At 61.3% G+C, this 15,153-nt stretch overlaps 1 protein-coding gene across 4 annotated transcripts; it reads right to left on the reverse strand.

Moving 5' to 3' along the window:
* Positions 1–3,135: 3,135 nt before the first annotated feature.
* On the reverse strand, positions 3,136–13,889 carry LOC130159971 (inositol 1,4,5-triphosphate receptor associated 2-like). 4 transcript variants are annotated; one of them, XM_056362074.1, is made up of 16 exons: positions 13,675–13,883; positions 9,903–9,943; positions 9,669–9,823; positions 8,693–8,739; positions 8,212–8,288; positions 7,995–8,058; positions 7,626–7,701; positions 7,367–7,394; positions 6,581–6,721; positions 6,359–6,490; positions 5,911–6,058; positions 5,377–5,429; positions 4,700–4,750; positions 4,496–4,578; positions 4,293–4,406; positions 3,697–3,960 (listed from the first exon to the last, which is right to left on the reverse strand). In XM_056362074.1, the coding sequence occupies exons 2-16, from the start codon at positions 9,933–9,935 to the stop codon at positions 3,801–3,803; spliced, it is 1,362 nt and encodes a 453-aa protein (XP_056218049.1). In that variant the 5' UTR covers positions 9,936–9,943; positions 13,675–13,883; the 3' UTR covers positions 3,697–3,800. The 4 variants fall into 4 exon arrangements, 3 of the variants coding, with proteins under 3 accessions (XP_056218050.1, XP_056218049.1, XP_056218051.1); XR_008825900.1 differs by having other exon boundaries at positions 3,822–3,960; positions 4,496–4,574; positions 13,675–13,885; XM_056362076.1 differs by lacking the exon at positions 9,903–9,943 and having other exon boundaries at positions 13,675–13,881.
* Positions 13,890–15,153: the final 1,264 nt, after the last annotated feature.

Raw genomic sequence — 15,153 nt, forward strand, 5'->3', positions numbered from 1 at the left:
GGAGCGCTTTTTGCATTTTTTCTCTTAAAACTGCTCCTCCAAGCTGGAGGGAGGAGGTGGGGAGGTTGTGGCCAGCCCTGACTCAGCTCCTGCTGGCTCTGGTTGGGGTGGCTGCAGACATACCTACAGGGACATCGCCCGGCACCGGCACATGTGGAGCATCCCTGGGGCAAGGACACCCCAACCCACTTTGCAAATCGGGGTCTCCCCCCTGCCCTTGCATGGAGAGAAGCAGCCCCTTGGGAGATGCGGCAGGGGGTGGGTGCTGGGCTGCTGGCGAGCTCACGTGTCTTCCAGGCACGTGGAAATGGGGTGGAAAAGGACGCAGCTCCATACGGAGCGAATGAAAGCTGGGAGGATTTCCAGCAGCAGCAGCAGATCCCCTTCCAGCTGCGCTGGCTCCCAGCATGGACCAGGCTGCTCCGGGTCTGGGGTCCTGCCTAGAGACCCCCGGGCTGAGCTGCTGAGCCGGGCTGGACCCTGGGAAAGTCCTTCTAGCAACTTTGGGGATGGCCCCAAGACTGGTGGCCAGGATGGAGGGTTTCTTGTGGCCGCTCAACAGCTTGGCCAAAGATCTCGCTTTCGATCGCTGGCCGAGCCGCGCTGGTGCCGGTAAGGGGCGAAGGCAGCGGGCGCTGCTCTTCCCGGCGTTACTGCGCTCAGGAATGGGACTGGGCATGGAGATGGCTGTGGCCGACCCTGTGGAAACCTGCCCTAATTTGGCTGGGTTCTAATCCTTGGAGGGAGGGGAAAAATCCCTGTCGGCTCCTCTGCTTTGAGCTGGGGCTGGGAGTGTGTGGGCACAAGCCCCCGGCACGGAGCTGGGGGGAGAAGGGCTAAGGCGAGGGGACAAACCTGCCACCAGGGCAGAGGCTGGCAGCTGCAGGGACAGGGTGTCATGGTGGAGGGGGTTCCCTTTCAAGGGTGAATAAAGCCCCCCTGGAAAGCACACGCCAAAATCCCCCCCTGGGAGGGCAGCACCCAGCCTCGGCTCCTGCAGCCGCCGCCGCAGAAGTGGGTGCTTCTCCAGGGCGTTTTGGTGTCGCCCTTTGCAGGGAGGGGATCCACAAGCCACAGCCCTGAGCAGAGACAACACTGGGGGGGGGCAAACCTCCCCCCCCCCCCCCTTTTAGCTGCTCAGCTTTGCCTCCCTTGCCCAGCATCAGCTCCACCAAGGGAGCAGCTGAATTTTGGTGTGATGGGAAGTCTGCTCACGGCCAGGCTTTGCTCCCACATCTTTTTCCTCCTCCTGCTTCTCCTTCACTCCAGCCACAGCCATGCCCACGGGGTCACCCGGAGGCATGTCTTGGGGTACAGCGGTGAACCCCAGGTTCGGTTACCCAAATGTACCTGGGTCTTCACCCCCCGGCACCGGGGCTGGCGAACACCTTCCCCAGCCTCAGCCCTGGGATGGGGCACAGCCCTGGCCCCCCAGCTGGGGCTCGCTCCTAGGGGTCGGGATAGGGTAAAAGCACTTAGCAAAGCTTTTCCCACCCCATCCCACCCCACTCGGCACTGGGAGCACTGGTGGTACTGGGAGTGGAGCCCAGGAAGAGGAGTGGAGGCTGCTCTCTTTTCCCTTTGTCCCAGGGGGGAGAAGAGCCCGGGGGCTGGAGGGGAAAAGCAGCACAGACGGGGCAGGGGGACCCCGCTGCCCTCCGGCGAGGCTCTGGGGAGGGGGCAGCCAGAGACAAAGCAGTACCCCGCCACCGAGCATCCCTGGGACACGCAGGACCGGCACGGCGGGGCTAAGCACCCTTTCCCAAAGTCCCCCCTCGGTTTTGGCAGCCCCCCCCAGCCCCAAAGTCCCCCCTCGGTTTTGGCAGCCCTGCGCAGCGGGGCGGGCCCCGGAGCGATGCTCTCGGCGGGCGGGGCGGACCGGCCGGTGGGATGCTGCCCCCTCCGTGCCCGCATCCGAGGCGGGGGCGGGGGGGGGGCAGCAGAACCTTCTCACACACACACACACACATATATTCCCCCCAGGACGCTCTGCACATTCCGACCCACCACTCACCTCCAGAGCCTCTCGGAGGGGGAAACTGAGGCACAGCCCGGCGGGTGGGAGGGGCTCGGGGCTGCGCGCAGCCGGGCAGGGACGAGCAGGAAACGGGCTCCGGCCCCGCAAGCAGCTGCCGGCCGACCCGGCCCTCCCTCCCCCATCCCCTCCTCCTCCCCTCCCTCCCTTCCCCATCCCCTCCCTCCCTCCCCTCCCCCACTGCCGAGGGGAGCCGGGCATCCCGGCTGCTGGAAGGCGGTGCTGGAGCAGCGCTGGGGCCGGGGGGGGGCGGGGGACGGGACGGGACCTGAAGCGCTCCGGCTTCGTGCCGCTGCAAATGTTGCTGCAATTAGTTTTTTGCAGTGCTGAAGGCTGAGCCCCCCACTCCCCGCCCCCCCGAGTGGCAGCCCGGACCTCCCCACGCCGCAGGTTCGGAGCAGTGGGGGGAGGGGATGCAGGGCGCCAACCCAGCTGGGGGGGTTTGTGGGATTTTAGGGTAAGAAACCAGCCTTTTTGCAAAACAGAAAAAGATTCTGGTGATGAAACGACTCCGCTTCGCTTTCCGCCCCGGCTGTGGCTGCTGCGCTGCACTTCCGCAGCCAGAAATAGAGGCCAGGAGGCAGCTGCACCCCCCCAGTGCCAGCCCTGCCTCCCCCTTTTGGGATGATGTTTCCACCTGGGTCCCCTGGGTGGGAATGACCCCAGTGGGGTGAAGGTACCTTGGGGCGGAGGATGGAGTCGCTGGGGTCACGGAGGGTCCCTCCCGGCTGGGTGCTGGTTGTGGTGGGGTCCTCAGGGTGCTGCTGGCCGCTTGCCACGTGCCACGGTGGGTGTCACAGCGCCCTAAGGGGCTGGTGGGGCCGGTGATGCACAGGGACAACCTGCTACAAGGCTGGGGACGGTGACTCAGGGACACGGGGCAAGCTGGCGTACGAGGCGGGGGTTACGTCGCCTGCTTCTGAGTCACCCGTGGCACTGGTGGCAGCGGTGCTGAGCAGGGGCAGCCAGCCCAGCACCTCCATCCCTCCTTCCCGTGGTCCCCTCTGGCTTCTTCCTGGGGGTCCTGGTGCAGACCTCCCCCCCCCCCCACCATGTCCCCCCTTCCCTGCAGTTCAGCCGGGGTGTTTGAAGCTCGCCAGCCCCCTGCAAAGCTGCTGGGTGTGGGTGCAAGGGAGCCCACCCATGTTTTGGGGCCACCAGAGGCCGGGGCGGACGCGGAAACCGGGTGTCTGCGTCAAACCAGGCAATTTTCCCAGGCGCCGGAGCAGTCAGGAACAGCTCGCTCTGTTTGTGAGCCCTTTGTGGTGCCATGGGAAAGTCTGAACGCTGACCTGCTCCTTCCAGCCCCAGCTTCGTCCCCCGGGGGAAGCAGCAAATGAGCATTAGATCTTAATTACAGCTCCCCAGGCAGCAGGGACGAGGATGTGCCGTGGTGGAGGGCACCTGGCCAGCACAGTGGGACACGGCTCTAACACAGACCCACCGGCCGCGGACAGCCCAGTCTCTGTCCTCGGCACAGGGGGACATGCGGTGGCATCCCTGCACCCCTCTGCGTGCCCGGAGAACAGGCAAACTCATAGCACTGATGAGGGCTGCTGCAGCTCCCGGAGCCCTTCACACCTGTAAGGAGGTGCAAACCAAACTTTAGGTCCCACCACAGGATGTTCCCCCTGCTCTCCAGCATCACAATTCCCCCATTTTTCCTCCAATTTTATTATTCTAGGGTTTTGGTGTTTTACGGTGCAGGGAAGGAGCAGCAACGGAGAGTGGGTGCCTCCCAGCTGCCTCCCCCTTCCCGCTCCGGCTAGGCCTTGGATGATGCTGCAGGCTGCAGCCGCTGCAGCTCCAGGACACGGATAAGAAGGAGGAAGGCGATGCTCAGGAGAAACAGCCAGAAGAAAACCCAGTAGTGCTGCGGGAGGAAGAGCCACGGCCGCCACAGCTCCGCTGGGGACCCTTTGGATCTGGGAAGAAGGTGATAGGGGACACTCGTCACCCAGGGCAAGACAGCGAATCCCACCTCCGCCCCAGCTGGGGATGAGGGGGGTGTTTAACAACCCCAGACCTCACTGACCCTTTTGCAAACCCAAATGCAACAAGCCCAGGGAGGGCACGAGTGACCCCACAATGCATGAGGGAAACTGAGGCAGAGCAGGGTCAAGCTGGGGCAGCCAAGCAACACCCCAGCCTTCCATCACCAAATCCCCCAGCCCATTTCCCACGTGCTGGCTACAGAGGGTCCAGAAGCCGGGGGGGTGGGGGCGGGGATGCTGGGCACACGCAGGGTGCTGCTCACGTCAGCCCAAGCTGCTCCGGCTCCTCGTCCCCTGTACTTGAGCCTCTGCCGCCTGCCTCAGCCACCGGTTCCCTGGTCACGGCGCTGCCCTGGCCTGGCTGCTCCAGCTCACTCCTGGGGTGGGAGAGGATGGGGTTCTGTGCTGTCCCCCGCGGGCCAGAGGCAGCCAGTGCCGTGGCCTCCCCGCTGCCCAGCGCGGTTACCTCTGGGTGCTGGGCCAGCGCGGGACCCGCTCCCTCTCTGGCTCGCCAGCCAGGGCTGTTCGGCTGTCAGGGCTGGCACCTGGCTGGGCACCAAAGGCGGGAGCATCAGTGGGGACCCAGACCCCCAGCAGCACCAAGCCTGGGGACACCTGTCCGACAGCAGGGCACAGCTCCTGGCCGTCCCCCGCCTGTGTGTGTCCTTACCAAGAGCTGCTTGGGGATGACGGCGATGCTGACTCTGCGGCGGGCAGACCCCTGCAATGGAGGGGCTGGGGGTGAGCACCATGACAGCCGCCTCCCCGTGCTCCCCATCTCCTCCTTCCCCATCGCCTCCCCAGCACAGGCAAGGGACACTGAGGAGGAGAAGGGATGCTGCCAGCCTCCCACTGGCCCTGGCGCTAAGGGGGAAGCCAGACAGCTGGTGAGATGAGGGAAGGTCAAAGCCAAGAGATTTGCACCTGTCCTTACTGCTTCAAGCCATGCCGCTGGGGCTGCCCTCCCCCCTCCCCGAGCGCTCCCCTACCTCTTGAGCTGTAGGGGAATCAGTGCCGAATTCGAACTGGTGCTAGAGAACAGCCAAGCCTGCGGCTCTTGCGCTATGACCCTGCAATGCAGAGGGACCTGCCTGAGATCTCCTCGACAAGCAGCCCCCAAACCCGGGCACCCTGTCTCCCCAGCCCCGGGCACCCTGTCTCCCTGCAGCCTTCCGAGGCTGCCCCTACATTTTGCCTCAACCCCAGCATTTCATTCATCTGCAGCAAGCAGCTGGCAGGAGTGGCATTATCTGGGGACCAGTGGGTGCGTGGGGACCGCTGGGCAAGGGAGAGCGGCAGGGCACGGGGAGGCGGTGGTTCCGGGGCTCTTGAACTGGGACCAGTTACCTGCTGGAAAGTTCGCATCAAGGGGTGAGGCCTCAGCCGTGGCTCCGTGTCATCTGGGAGCAAAGAGAAGCAGCTTTACATCACCCCCAAAAATTAAGAGGAGGCTGACGGACAGACAGCTGCAAACCTCCCTCGCGTCGGAAGCTGTCCTGGCCATGTGCTTGGGACAAGTCACAGCCCTGGCCGGGGGGACCCTGTCTGCATGCACGCCAGTGGCACGTGTGGGGTTTGGCGTCTAGGGACAAAGCGCCCTTAGTGTGCCCCGAGCCCCCCTGCCCCACATTCCCAGCTGGGCCACGGGACGATGGCTCTCCGGCCACCAGCACCTGCTCCCACATCCCGTCTGCTGTTACACCGGCCTCTCGCATTTGTCACTGGGTGCCAGCTGTCACCCACCCCCGGTCCCCAGCTTGCAGAACCCACTGGCTCTGTGGTGTGGGATCACAGTGACTCCCCCGGAGGGTTTGGGACCAAATCCTGCAGGGTCACCCCATGCAAACCCTCTGCAGGTCCCGGCGGCGGAGCCCACCTCACCCTGGGTCTCCGCCAGCTGCCGATTGCGGGAGTTTTGCTGGATCAGGCGCTTCATCTCCTCCAGCTCCGCGTGCTCCCGCATGTGGTGCCGCTTCAGGTTCTCCACGTGCTGGACCATAACCTCCGCTGCTCGGCTCATCCGGGCCTCCTGCGGCCGGGCAGGATGGGGGATCAGGCCCCCCATCTCCTGGTCCCTAAGGACCCAGGTCCCTGCCAGTCCCTCACTGTACATCCCATGGTGCCCCCACCCAGGGGGTGCAAACGCATCCCCTTCCTGCTCCCAAGGGCAGGCAGATCTCTCGCACCCTGGTACGTGCAAACATGAGGTCAATGCCAGCACCACCAGGACGAGAGAAAAAACCCAGCAAGCCCAGAGGTGGGTCCTCAAGCCCAGCCGCAGCACCCTCCATCGCTCCCGGCCCTGGCAGGGCATCCCAGGTGTACAGACCTGATGTACAGCCCCCAGCTTCTCTGCCGCGCTGGTTGCCCGCTCGACAGCGGCTGCCAACACAGCCAGGCTGCGCTGCAGCTGCTCCAGCGTCTCCTTGCAGCCTGCATCAGTGCAAGATGGGCCCAGCCTCTGCGGAGGGAGAGGATGGAGCTGCTGGAGCCAGGAGCAAGGCTGGATGTTCACAGCAGATGCCAGCCCCCTGCCCTGGTGCCCGCCTACCTCCAGGGCAGCCCGGCACTGCCCCAGCTCCTCCTGGATGTTTTCCTCTGCTGCATCCCGTGCCCGTTTCTCCACCTGCACCCGTTGCTGCAGGGTGAACACGTCACAGCGAAAAGCCAGGGCGAGGTGGGCAAAGGCTGCCTGTGGGATGGGAGGGCGAGAAGTGGGGGACAGGGTGAAGGGGGAGCCACCAGGGCCATGTGCTGCTGTCCCCAAGGCACAGACAGACCCCCCCTTAACATGCCACCAAGCAGGGCAGTGCTAAGGATAATTAACACTTGCCTTGCCCCAGCACTCATTAGGCTGCTGCATGCTGGGGACAGTCCCTGTGAGATGTCAGCCTGACCGAGACCTGTCCCCCAGGCAGCTGATAACGCATGGAAATCCCGAGCCCTCCTGGCAAAACCACGCGCCAGGCAGACGCCAGCCCTCGCTGCAGGTCCCAGCTGTCAGCAGAGCCTGACTCAGCCCTGGCACTCACAGGAAAATTATTTTTATTAGTGTGGCTTCCGCCACCTTCCTGGCTAAGGGCGCTCTCGGCAAGCTGCAGAGCACTTTGTGGGATTGCCGGGCGTGCAGAGGACAGGCTCAGCTTGCTGTGGAAATGCAGCTGCCTCCAAATGCCAACAGCATCACTGGGAAAGGGATTTGCACAGCAGCTGCCAGGGGACTGCGGTGCCTGGAGGGTGGCCAGGAGCAGGGCACAGCCCCAGGACTGTGAGCCAGCAAGTCATCTGTCCTTCTGTCCCCCTCCCCCAGCCCACCCACGCCTCTGGCAACCCTCACCTCTACATCCTGCTCTGTCAAAGCCACCCTGCAGAAAGAGAAGTGCTGTCAGAGGTGGAGGCACCATGGGGACTTGGGGACTGCATGCAGAAAATGCCCTTGGTCTGCTCCCACCAGAAGTGGGAACCCCAGTGGCCCTCGCCTGGAGAGTGGCTCTTGTGCAGTGGGAAAGGAGGAAAGCTCAATCCCTGGACCACATGGTGCCCTGGGACCCCCTGTCCCACACCCCCAGAGGGACACAGGTGCTCACTTGTCTTACCTGTGCAAGCCTAGTCTGTCCAGCACCGAGAGCTCACTGGGGAAACTCGGCAGCGGCTCCTCCGGGGTTTTGGCACCTGCAGGGAGGCACTAACGTCACGGGAGAGACCTCATGGGAAGGCTTTCCCTTGGCCTTTCCTCCTCCTTCTGCCCTCCCATCCCAGTAGGGAGCAGACGCCTGTGGTGTGGGACCATCCCAGTCCTTCCCCCAGCATCAGGGAGGCTTCAGGTCCCCCTGGGCCAGTGCCCCCTTCCCTATGTCCCCACCAAAGGAGATGACCCCCACCAGGCCACACTGTTCCCACGCTCATCCCCAGCTACTTCAAGCCTTCCCTTACCCAGCTGGGATGTGGGATGGGGACTCACCCACCTTCCTTGGTCCCATCGCTGTCCCGGGTGCGCACAGCCAGCTCCTGGCTGTCCGTGCCTGGCACCTGGGGGGCACATGGGCACGTCTGAGCAAACCCCTCCCTGGCGCTGGAAGGCTCCCGAAAAGAGCAGCACCGAGAGGCTGGGGGTCTAGCCAAGCCAAGGGGCTAACGAGGGAAGGCCCCCCCCCCAACCTGTCACCCTCCCCTCCCTCTCACCTTGCCGACGCACTCCATGCTCTTCTCACTCCTGGCCAAAACCCCATCTGGGTGTCCCTGGGGACTGCTCATCCTCCCTGGGGACAGAAAGAGTGGTGGGAGCCGGCAGCAGCGTCCCCTCCCCAGCCTGACACCACTTCAGGGGAGACCCCCGAAAATACTGCTGGCATTTCTGCAGGCTCCTTAGGGGGCATGGGCTGGCAAGTGCCCCCCAAAATACCCCTGCAGGGTTCAGGGAGCTGCAGCTAGGCTGGGCCAGGGCAGGGGGAGGAGGGCAAGGGATGTGGTGCAGCGGGTGGGTTGCAGCTGGCAAGGCAGATCCAGAGGATGGGGCTGGGGTCCCAGGGCTGGAAGGGCTGCGAGGTGGCAGACAGGTGCTGCCAGGCCAGGGGACACCCTCCTGCTGGACCCGTGCAATGCTGCTCAGGGAGGGAGCGAACCCCAGCCCTTTCCCCCCATCCCCACCCTAGGCTGTCCTTACCTTCATCCGGAGACGGCAGGAGCCTGGCCAGCTCTGCCCGCTGCTCCCTGCGGAGAGAAGCCTGGGTAAACCCCAAAGAAACTCTGGCAGCAGAAGCAGCATCCCACCCCCTCCGCCCTCCCCCAGCCGCCACGGCATCCCTCGATGGGGGATGCTGCTCTGGACCTGGGTCCTTTCCGAGCATCCTCTGCAGCCTGCTCCGTCCCTGTCCCCGCTCTGCCTGGCACGGGCGCAGCAGCCCCCTCCGCTCCTGCAGCCGCCGCAGAGCCGCCACCGAGGAGCCCGCCGAAGCTGCTTCCAGCCAGCAATGAGTCACCGGCCCACGGCCGTGCTTTTCCTCAGTACATTATTTTTATTTCCCCCCCCCCCCAGCCCCCCCGACCCGGCTGCTAAGCGGACCTCGCTGCGAGCCGGCCGCTTCCCAGGCACCACAACAAACACGGCTGCCGGCAGAGCCCGGGCGCCATCTCACGTCACCGCTGCGGGGATGGCAGGCCTTGGCACGCACTTTTGCCCCCCCAAAAAAGTACACCGGCATTCCCTTGCCACCCCAAAACCCTGTTCTGGGGACAAGGAACCTGGCAGCTTTGCGGTATCCCTGCTCAGTGGGGCTGGGGATGCTGGAGCACAGCGGGGATGGCGGGTCACCTGTGCGTGGGGATAGAGGGGCTGCCGTGCAAACAGCCCTCTGCAGCCTTGTGCTGGAGCCCAGCACCCGACCGGGAAAGCGTTTGAACCCCCAAACTTTGCTCCCGGCCCTAGAAAGCACTACAGCAGGGCTTTTCCCTCTCCTCCCTACAAGCCTGGGGGGTCGTTCCCCAGGGGCCGTGGCTGCAGCAGAAGGGGCTGCTGTGCCGAAATGATGCTTGGTGCCTTGGATGCTCCAGCCAGCACGCCCACTTGCCTGGCACCGCTGTCCCTGTCCCATGCTTGCCAGCACCCCAAGAGCTGCAGGGCAAGCCTTTCGTGCACATACCTCCGAGGTGAGGGGCTGGGGCGGCAGCTTGTCCTCTGCCGCTGCCGCCGCCGGCACCCCTGGGTGAGTCCCTGTGCCTCCTCTTCCCCCTCTCCCAGCGAGGTCCCTTCGAGCGGCATCATTTGCAAAGCGCGGAGGCTCCAGGACCAGCACACCTATCATGAGAGACACATATTAGCTGCGCGCAGATGGGAGAACGCCTCTAAATGTTATATTTTTAAAGCATTTTCTCACCCAGAAGGAGCTCCGAGCTCCTCTACTTAGCATGGAGGCATCTGTGGGAAAAGAGGTGGGGAGGCCCACTGCGATTCAGGAGGATGCTGCTGGGATTCGGGCGGGCACAGAGGGAGGCAGACAAGGAATTTAATACAAGCCCCAATTCTGTGCAGCACTGAGGGTGGACTTTCCTGCACATCGCCCCCGTTCCCCTCCCACCGGGCAATCCTCACTTGGGGCTCACGATGTGGGTCATCTCCGCGGGGGGAGATACGTTTGCACCCACCTACCGGTGCAAGCACCCAGTGCAGAGTGTGAGCAACCTGCTGTACCCCAGGCAGCGGACAGTTCAGTCCCCAAGCATCCCCCTGCCAGGCTGGCTCCCAGGTAGACAAAAAGAAGAAATTCCCAAGTCTAAGGGAGCTGGGATGTCTCTTTCAAGCGGTTTTGCAATATTTAAAAATCAGAGAAAGCCAGTAGAAGCCCAGAGTCCCCCTCCCAGCCCAGGGTAAACTATCTGCACAGAAGGGACTCTCCTGTAGGACGTGTCTCCTCAGGAGCTGTGCCCATGGACATGCAGATATGGGGCAGAAGGAAATATTTTTTTTTGGCCAGGACAAGAAATACAGCAGAGATTTAAAGGGACAGACAGCAGGGATGGTTTGAACCCACGTGCCTGTGCAAAGCCTTGGCCAAGCTCAGTCTAGGTCACCCCAGCACTGAGCGGGACCATCACCCCATCTTGCCCCCACACCGAGTGAGGCCATCACCCATCTCCCAGAGCCTGCTCAGCCCTGATGAAGGTGTAAGAGCCAGCAGCACTTGGCATCTGTCAAAACAAACCCATTTCGTGCCTATACGCTGGAAATTGTCCCTGACACCCCTGCCCAGGGGCTCAGGAGCTCCCGGGCACCGGGGGTCAGCCAGACTCATCACATCAGTGAGTATCAGAGCTCTCCCGAGGTCTGGTCCCCACTGCAAAGCACTGGCTCTGTAGCAGTCACAGCAGACCCTGCAGCCTGCCGATTCACCACAGCTCAGGCAGCCTTACAGACACCCCTTATCCTTGTTTTATGGATGGAAGTAGAGAGGCACGCAGCTTGTTTGCCCGGTGTGGCATCAATAACCCCCCGGGAAGCCAGACCGAGCGCTTTCCCTCGGCTCGGTGACTTTACCAAACACTCCCCGGGTCATTACCTGCCTGAACTTGTCTCAAGCAGCCGAAGGCAGATGCTGGGGCCACCCAGCTCGGACCCAGCACTCAGCGCTGTCGGGTCCCCGGCAGACCCAGGAGGGGGGTCAGGGGAAGCGGTCTCCTGGTGGGTTGGGGGGTGCCAGGGCCCCGCATGGTGCAAGCTGCCAGCAGCAGAGTCTCCCCGGAGGGGAAAGCAACCGCATCTGCGGCAGAAGGAGCTGCCAGGGAAGAGCTCGATGCGAGAAGGCCTTTAAAGGACATGCACAAGAGCGGCTGGGAGCTCCCTGCATGGGGCTGGGGCGGGCCAAGTGGTTTGCAGGTGGCCAGGCGACCTCTGCTTTCGGTGCGGGGCCAGATCCTGCACCCACTCTTTGGAGGTGACAGCTATCACCCAGAGCTGGGAGAGAGCACGACTGCTCCCTCCTTGCCTGGTGTCTGCAGAATGGAGCAGACCAGAGCCTCAGCATCCCCCTGGCAGGAGGCTCGGGGCAGAGCAGTGGCACTCAGGACCTCCACAGAGATGGGGGGGACCCCCATGCCTTCATGAGGGGTACAGCACCAGGCTAAACCAGGATGGCTGACGAGGAGCCCCTGTAGCATTGTATTTGATGATGCAGGGAAGCCGCTCTGCCCAGGACTCCCAAACCTCCTGCCCCGTTTTCCCCCCAGCCATCACCCCCACTGCCCCTTCCTCTGCCCAATCCCTTTGCTCAAATCTGTAACATCCTCCAAAGCCGCTTTCTTCCCCTAATGAGCTTATGTGGAGTCTGACTCAATGCTCAGCACTACAGAGGACCAGGCTGCAGGCAGGCAGCTGCTCTTAGCCCCCCCATACCCAGGGACTCTGATGTACCACCAGGTCCCTGGGGTCTGCAAATCTCTTAGACCCTGAGCGGTCAGCCAGCAAATGGCATCTCCCAGCCCCGGGCAGGGCTGGCCCAGCCTCATGCCCATCTGCCGAGAGCCAGAGTGCAGGATGCGGCCCCAGGGAGGGCTGAGAGAGCCCATTTGCAGCGCTGAAGCAGGAGCTGCGCTGGGCCACTGTGCCCACTGCGGGATGAGGCTTTGGATGTGGCCATCAACAATGGTCCCCACCAGGTCAGAATTTCAAATGTCCTTGAAGCTTCAGGGATGGGGTTTTGGCTTTTGCGACAAAGGCTTCCTGCCCGGACCCGACCCAGCAGCAGAGCTGCTGAGAATTCGTGAGTCATCTGAGGGGAAAGACAGCCCCAAATTCCCATGCTGTCTTCCCTGTAACACATGTACTAACAAATGCATGATTAGCACCAATTAATGACAATTAGCACATCATAAGTTCACAATGGCAGCACTGGGAAGACACAGGACATGCCGAAAGGCAGACTGGCACTGCCATCATCTGCCTTTCCTTAAAAATATCTCCTCCGGGATTTCCTCTCTTCTCCAGCCCTATTAGTTTTCTGTCCACCCCCATGAGTTGCCAGGCGCAAGGGCTGACCACCGCTGCTCCTTTGTGGAGAAGGACATGCCCAGATGCGCCTCCCGGAGCAAGCAGGTCACCTGGGCCAAGCTGCGAGAGGATGCTGAGGACTGACGGCAGGGCCGGATCCATCCCTGCAGGCGAGTACGTCCACACAGCATCTGGAGGCAGCCGAGCCCGGGTGCTGTGCAGCAGCGAGAACCTCGAGCAGCCCAGCTTCCTCCCTCCCTGCCCCTTACCCCCAGCGCTTTCCCAGCTGGCTGATACCTGGAAACAGATGAATTCTCCCAGCATGAAGTCAGGTTTGCATTGGCACCGCCATTCCCATCACTGGGCTAACTCACCTCCAGGCGCCTCTTTGTTTCAGAAAGGGGAGATCCGAGCAGGTGAGAAGACCCTTCCTTTGGGCTCAGACTCTGCAGCTGGAGGCCAGTGCCCCACCGCCCCAATACCACTCCCCTCCTCGAGGATGTCCCCATGCCTGCAGGGTCTGCTTGGGCATACAGGTCTAAGCTGTATATTTTATTGTTGGAGTGTTTTTTCCAGCCAAGTACAAGGTGTCTCTTCAATGCAGCCTGCAGGCAAGGCTCCTGTCGTGGGGCAGGGAAGTAAAAGCACCTTCAAAGCATGATGCTGAGCAGTGTACAAAACCAGGGGGGTGAAGGAAGGACACCTCTGCATACACCTGTGCCATCAACACAACCTGGTCCTGCTGGCCCCATCCCCACAGAGACCCTGCTTCCACCTCAGAGAGCAGCAGCCTGGCACCAGGGAGGCAGCAGATCAGGCTCTGTAGCCTCTGCTCTAGTGTCCTGGCAGGTCCATGGCTGCTGTGACTTGCTCTGTGGGGGACACAGACCTAAGGACACCATCGCATTGGTTCCCCAAACCGGAATAGAACTTTTCTGCTCAAAAGCTCCCCTGTCCCCTCACACACACATGTGCTGAGGGGTTCGATAAGAGGCAATGCCCCTCTTTGCAAACTATCCTGTTCAAAGAACCTCTAAAAGCACTTACTAAACGCACACAGGGATCTCAACGTATTCGTATTTTTAACCTAGGAGCATCCAAATCACAACGGCAATCGAGGTAGGGCCTCAAACAAGCAAAAGCAGCCCAGCTCCCCATGCACAGACCTGTTCAGCAGGGATGAAGGAGGCCCTGCCGAGAGATCTCCAGCCCAGAGAGGTGAGCGGCAGCAAGGGGCTGCGGGCTCTGGCTTTGCCCCTCCTGTCTCCTTCCAGCAAGGGCCCACCGGCGCTGCAGCAGCCTACTGCGACGACCCCTTCCCAGGGCTCCTCCTGAAGCTGAGCTGAACTTGCAGCTCAGATGGCGGAGAGCATGGTCATCTGGATTATCCGCTTCTCGGAGGAAAGCTGCTCAGACTGACACTGGCTGCTACTGCTGATGTGGCAAATGTGATTTATTAGGTCTGTGAAGGGGGTCCAACCATAAAGCAACACCTCAGCCCTCCAGCAAATTCATCTTCATGTAGCCCTGGTCTCCCCAGCTGACAGGGACCTGGCAGCCACCAGACTATCCAAGGGAGAACACTATTCTCTTATTATGATTAAAAGATTGTTGGCAAAAAACAGCCAAGAAAGAATGTTTTTGTTTCTTTTGGTTCAGTTTTAAATTCCAGGCTGGGGGGGAAAAAAAAAAAAGACTGCTGACCCTTCCCCAGAGCAGCTCAGCCTCACGTCTGGGTGTCACAGCCACCAGATTTCAACACAAAACTGCAGCAGCGTATCAGGGATTACACACGTGATGAACAGGTTGTCACTGAAACACAGTTACCTCCAGGGAGAAGCAGGGTGACTATCAGCTTCCAGCACTGCTGCAGGAGGGGACACAGCAACTGCCTGGATATACCTGCAGCTCCTGCTTGGAAAGGAGGATGGATACGGGCCATTTTCAGGAAAGCCGCTGAGTTGCAGCCCTCTCCAACAAGGTGCTGCAGGGACCAGGGTGGTCTGGCTCCTACACGGCTCTGACGTCTGGTGTTTTAACACCAGCGGCTGCAGCACTCGCATGCCTCTGCCCACCCGAAGGAGGTTCTCTGCTGTCCAGTCATGGCACCAAGATGCCACCTGGGCAGGGGAGAGATCATCTTGTCATGAAACCGGTGCAAAAATCAGCGTGGGAAGATGAAGCAGCAGCAGAGCTGACAGATGAACCATGCAATTGCATAATCTTAATTTCCTTTAAAAAAAAAACAAAACAAAACAAAAACCAAAAAGGGAATTCCCCTCTGTACCATGAAAGAGGTAAATCTCTGCAAACAGAAGAGGAAGCAGATAAGGAACCACTGACAAATATCCCAAGTAAACTGGCTGAAAATTATATACACTGTCTTCTACATAGAGCTCAGGAAACACCTAAGACAAAGCTTCAGACCTTTCCCTTCACCAGCACTGCTAATCAATCAGGACAAGGACAAACCCAGCCCTGGCTCTCCCTCCACGCCTGGATAAAAGGTTCTGCTGAACTATAAAACCTGACTGATGTTTTATGCCACATCCACCTCTTTGCACTGTTCAGGCTGCATTTTAAAGTTCTTGAGAGGGCCAAGAAGAGTCAAAAGTAAAGTCTTCTGTGCCGCTGCTACCAATCAC

Source organism: Falco biarmicus, chromosome 16, assembly GCF_023638135.1.
Source record: "Falco biarmicus isolate bFalBia1 chromosome 16, bFalBia1.pri, whole genome shotgun sequence".
Classification (NCBI taxonomy): Eukaryota; Metazoa; Chordata; class Aves; order Falconiformes; family Falconidae; genus Falco; species Falco biarmicus.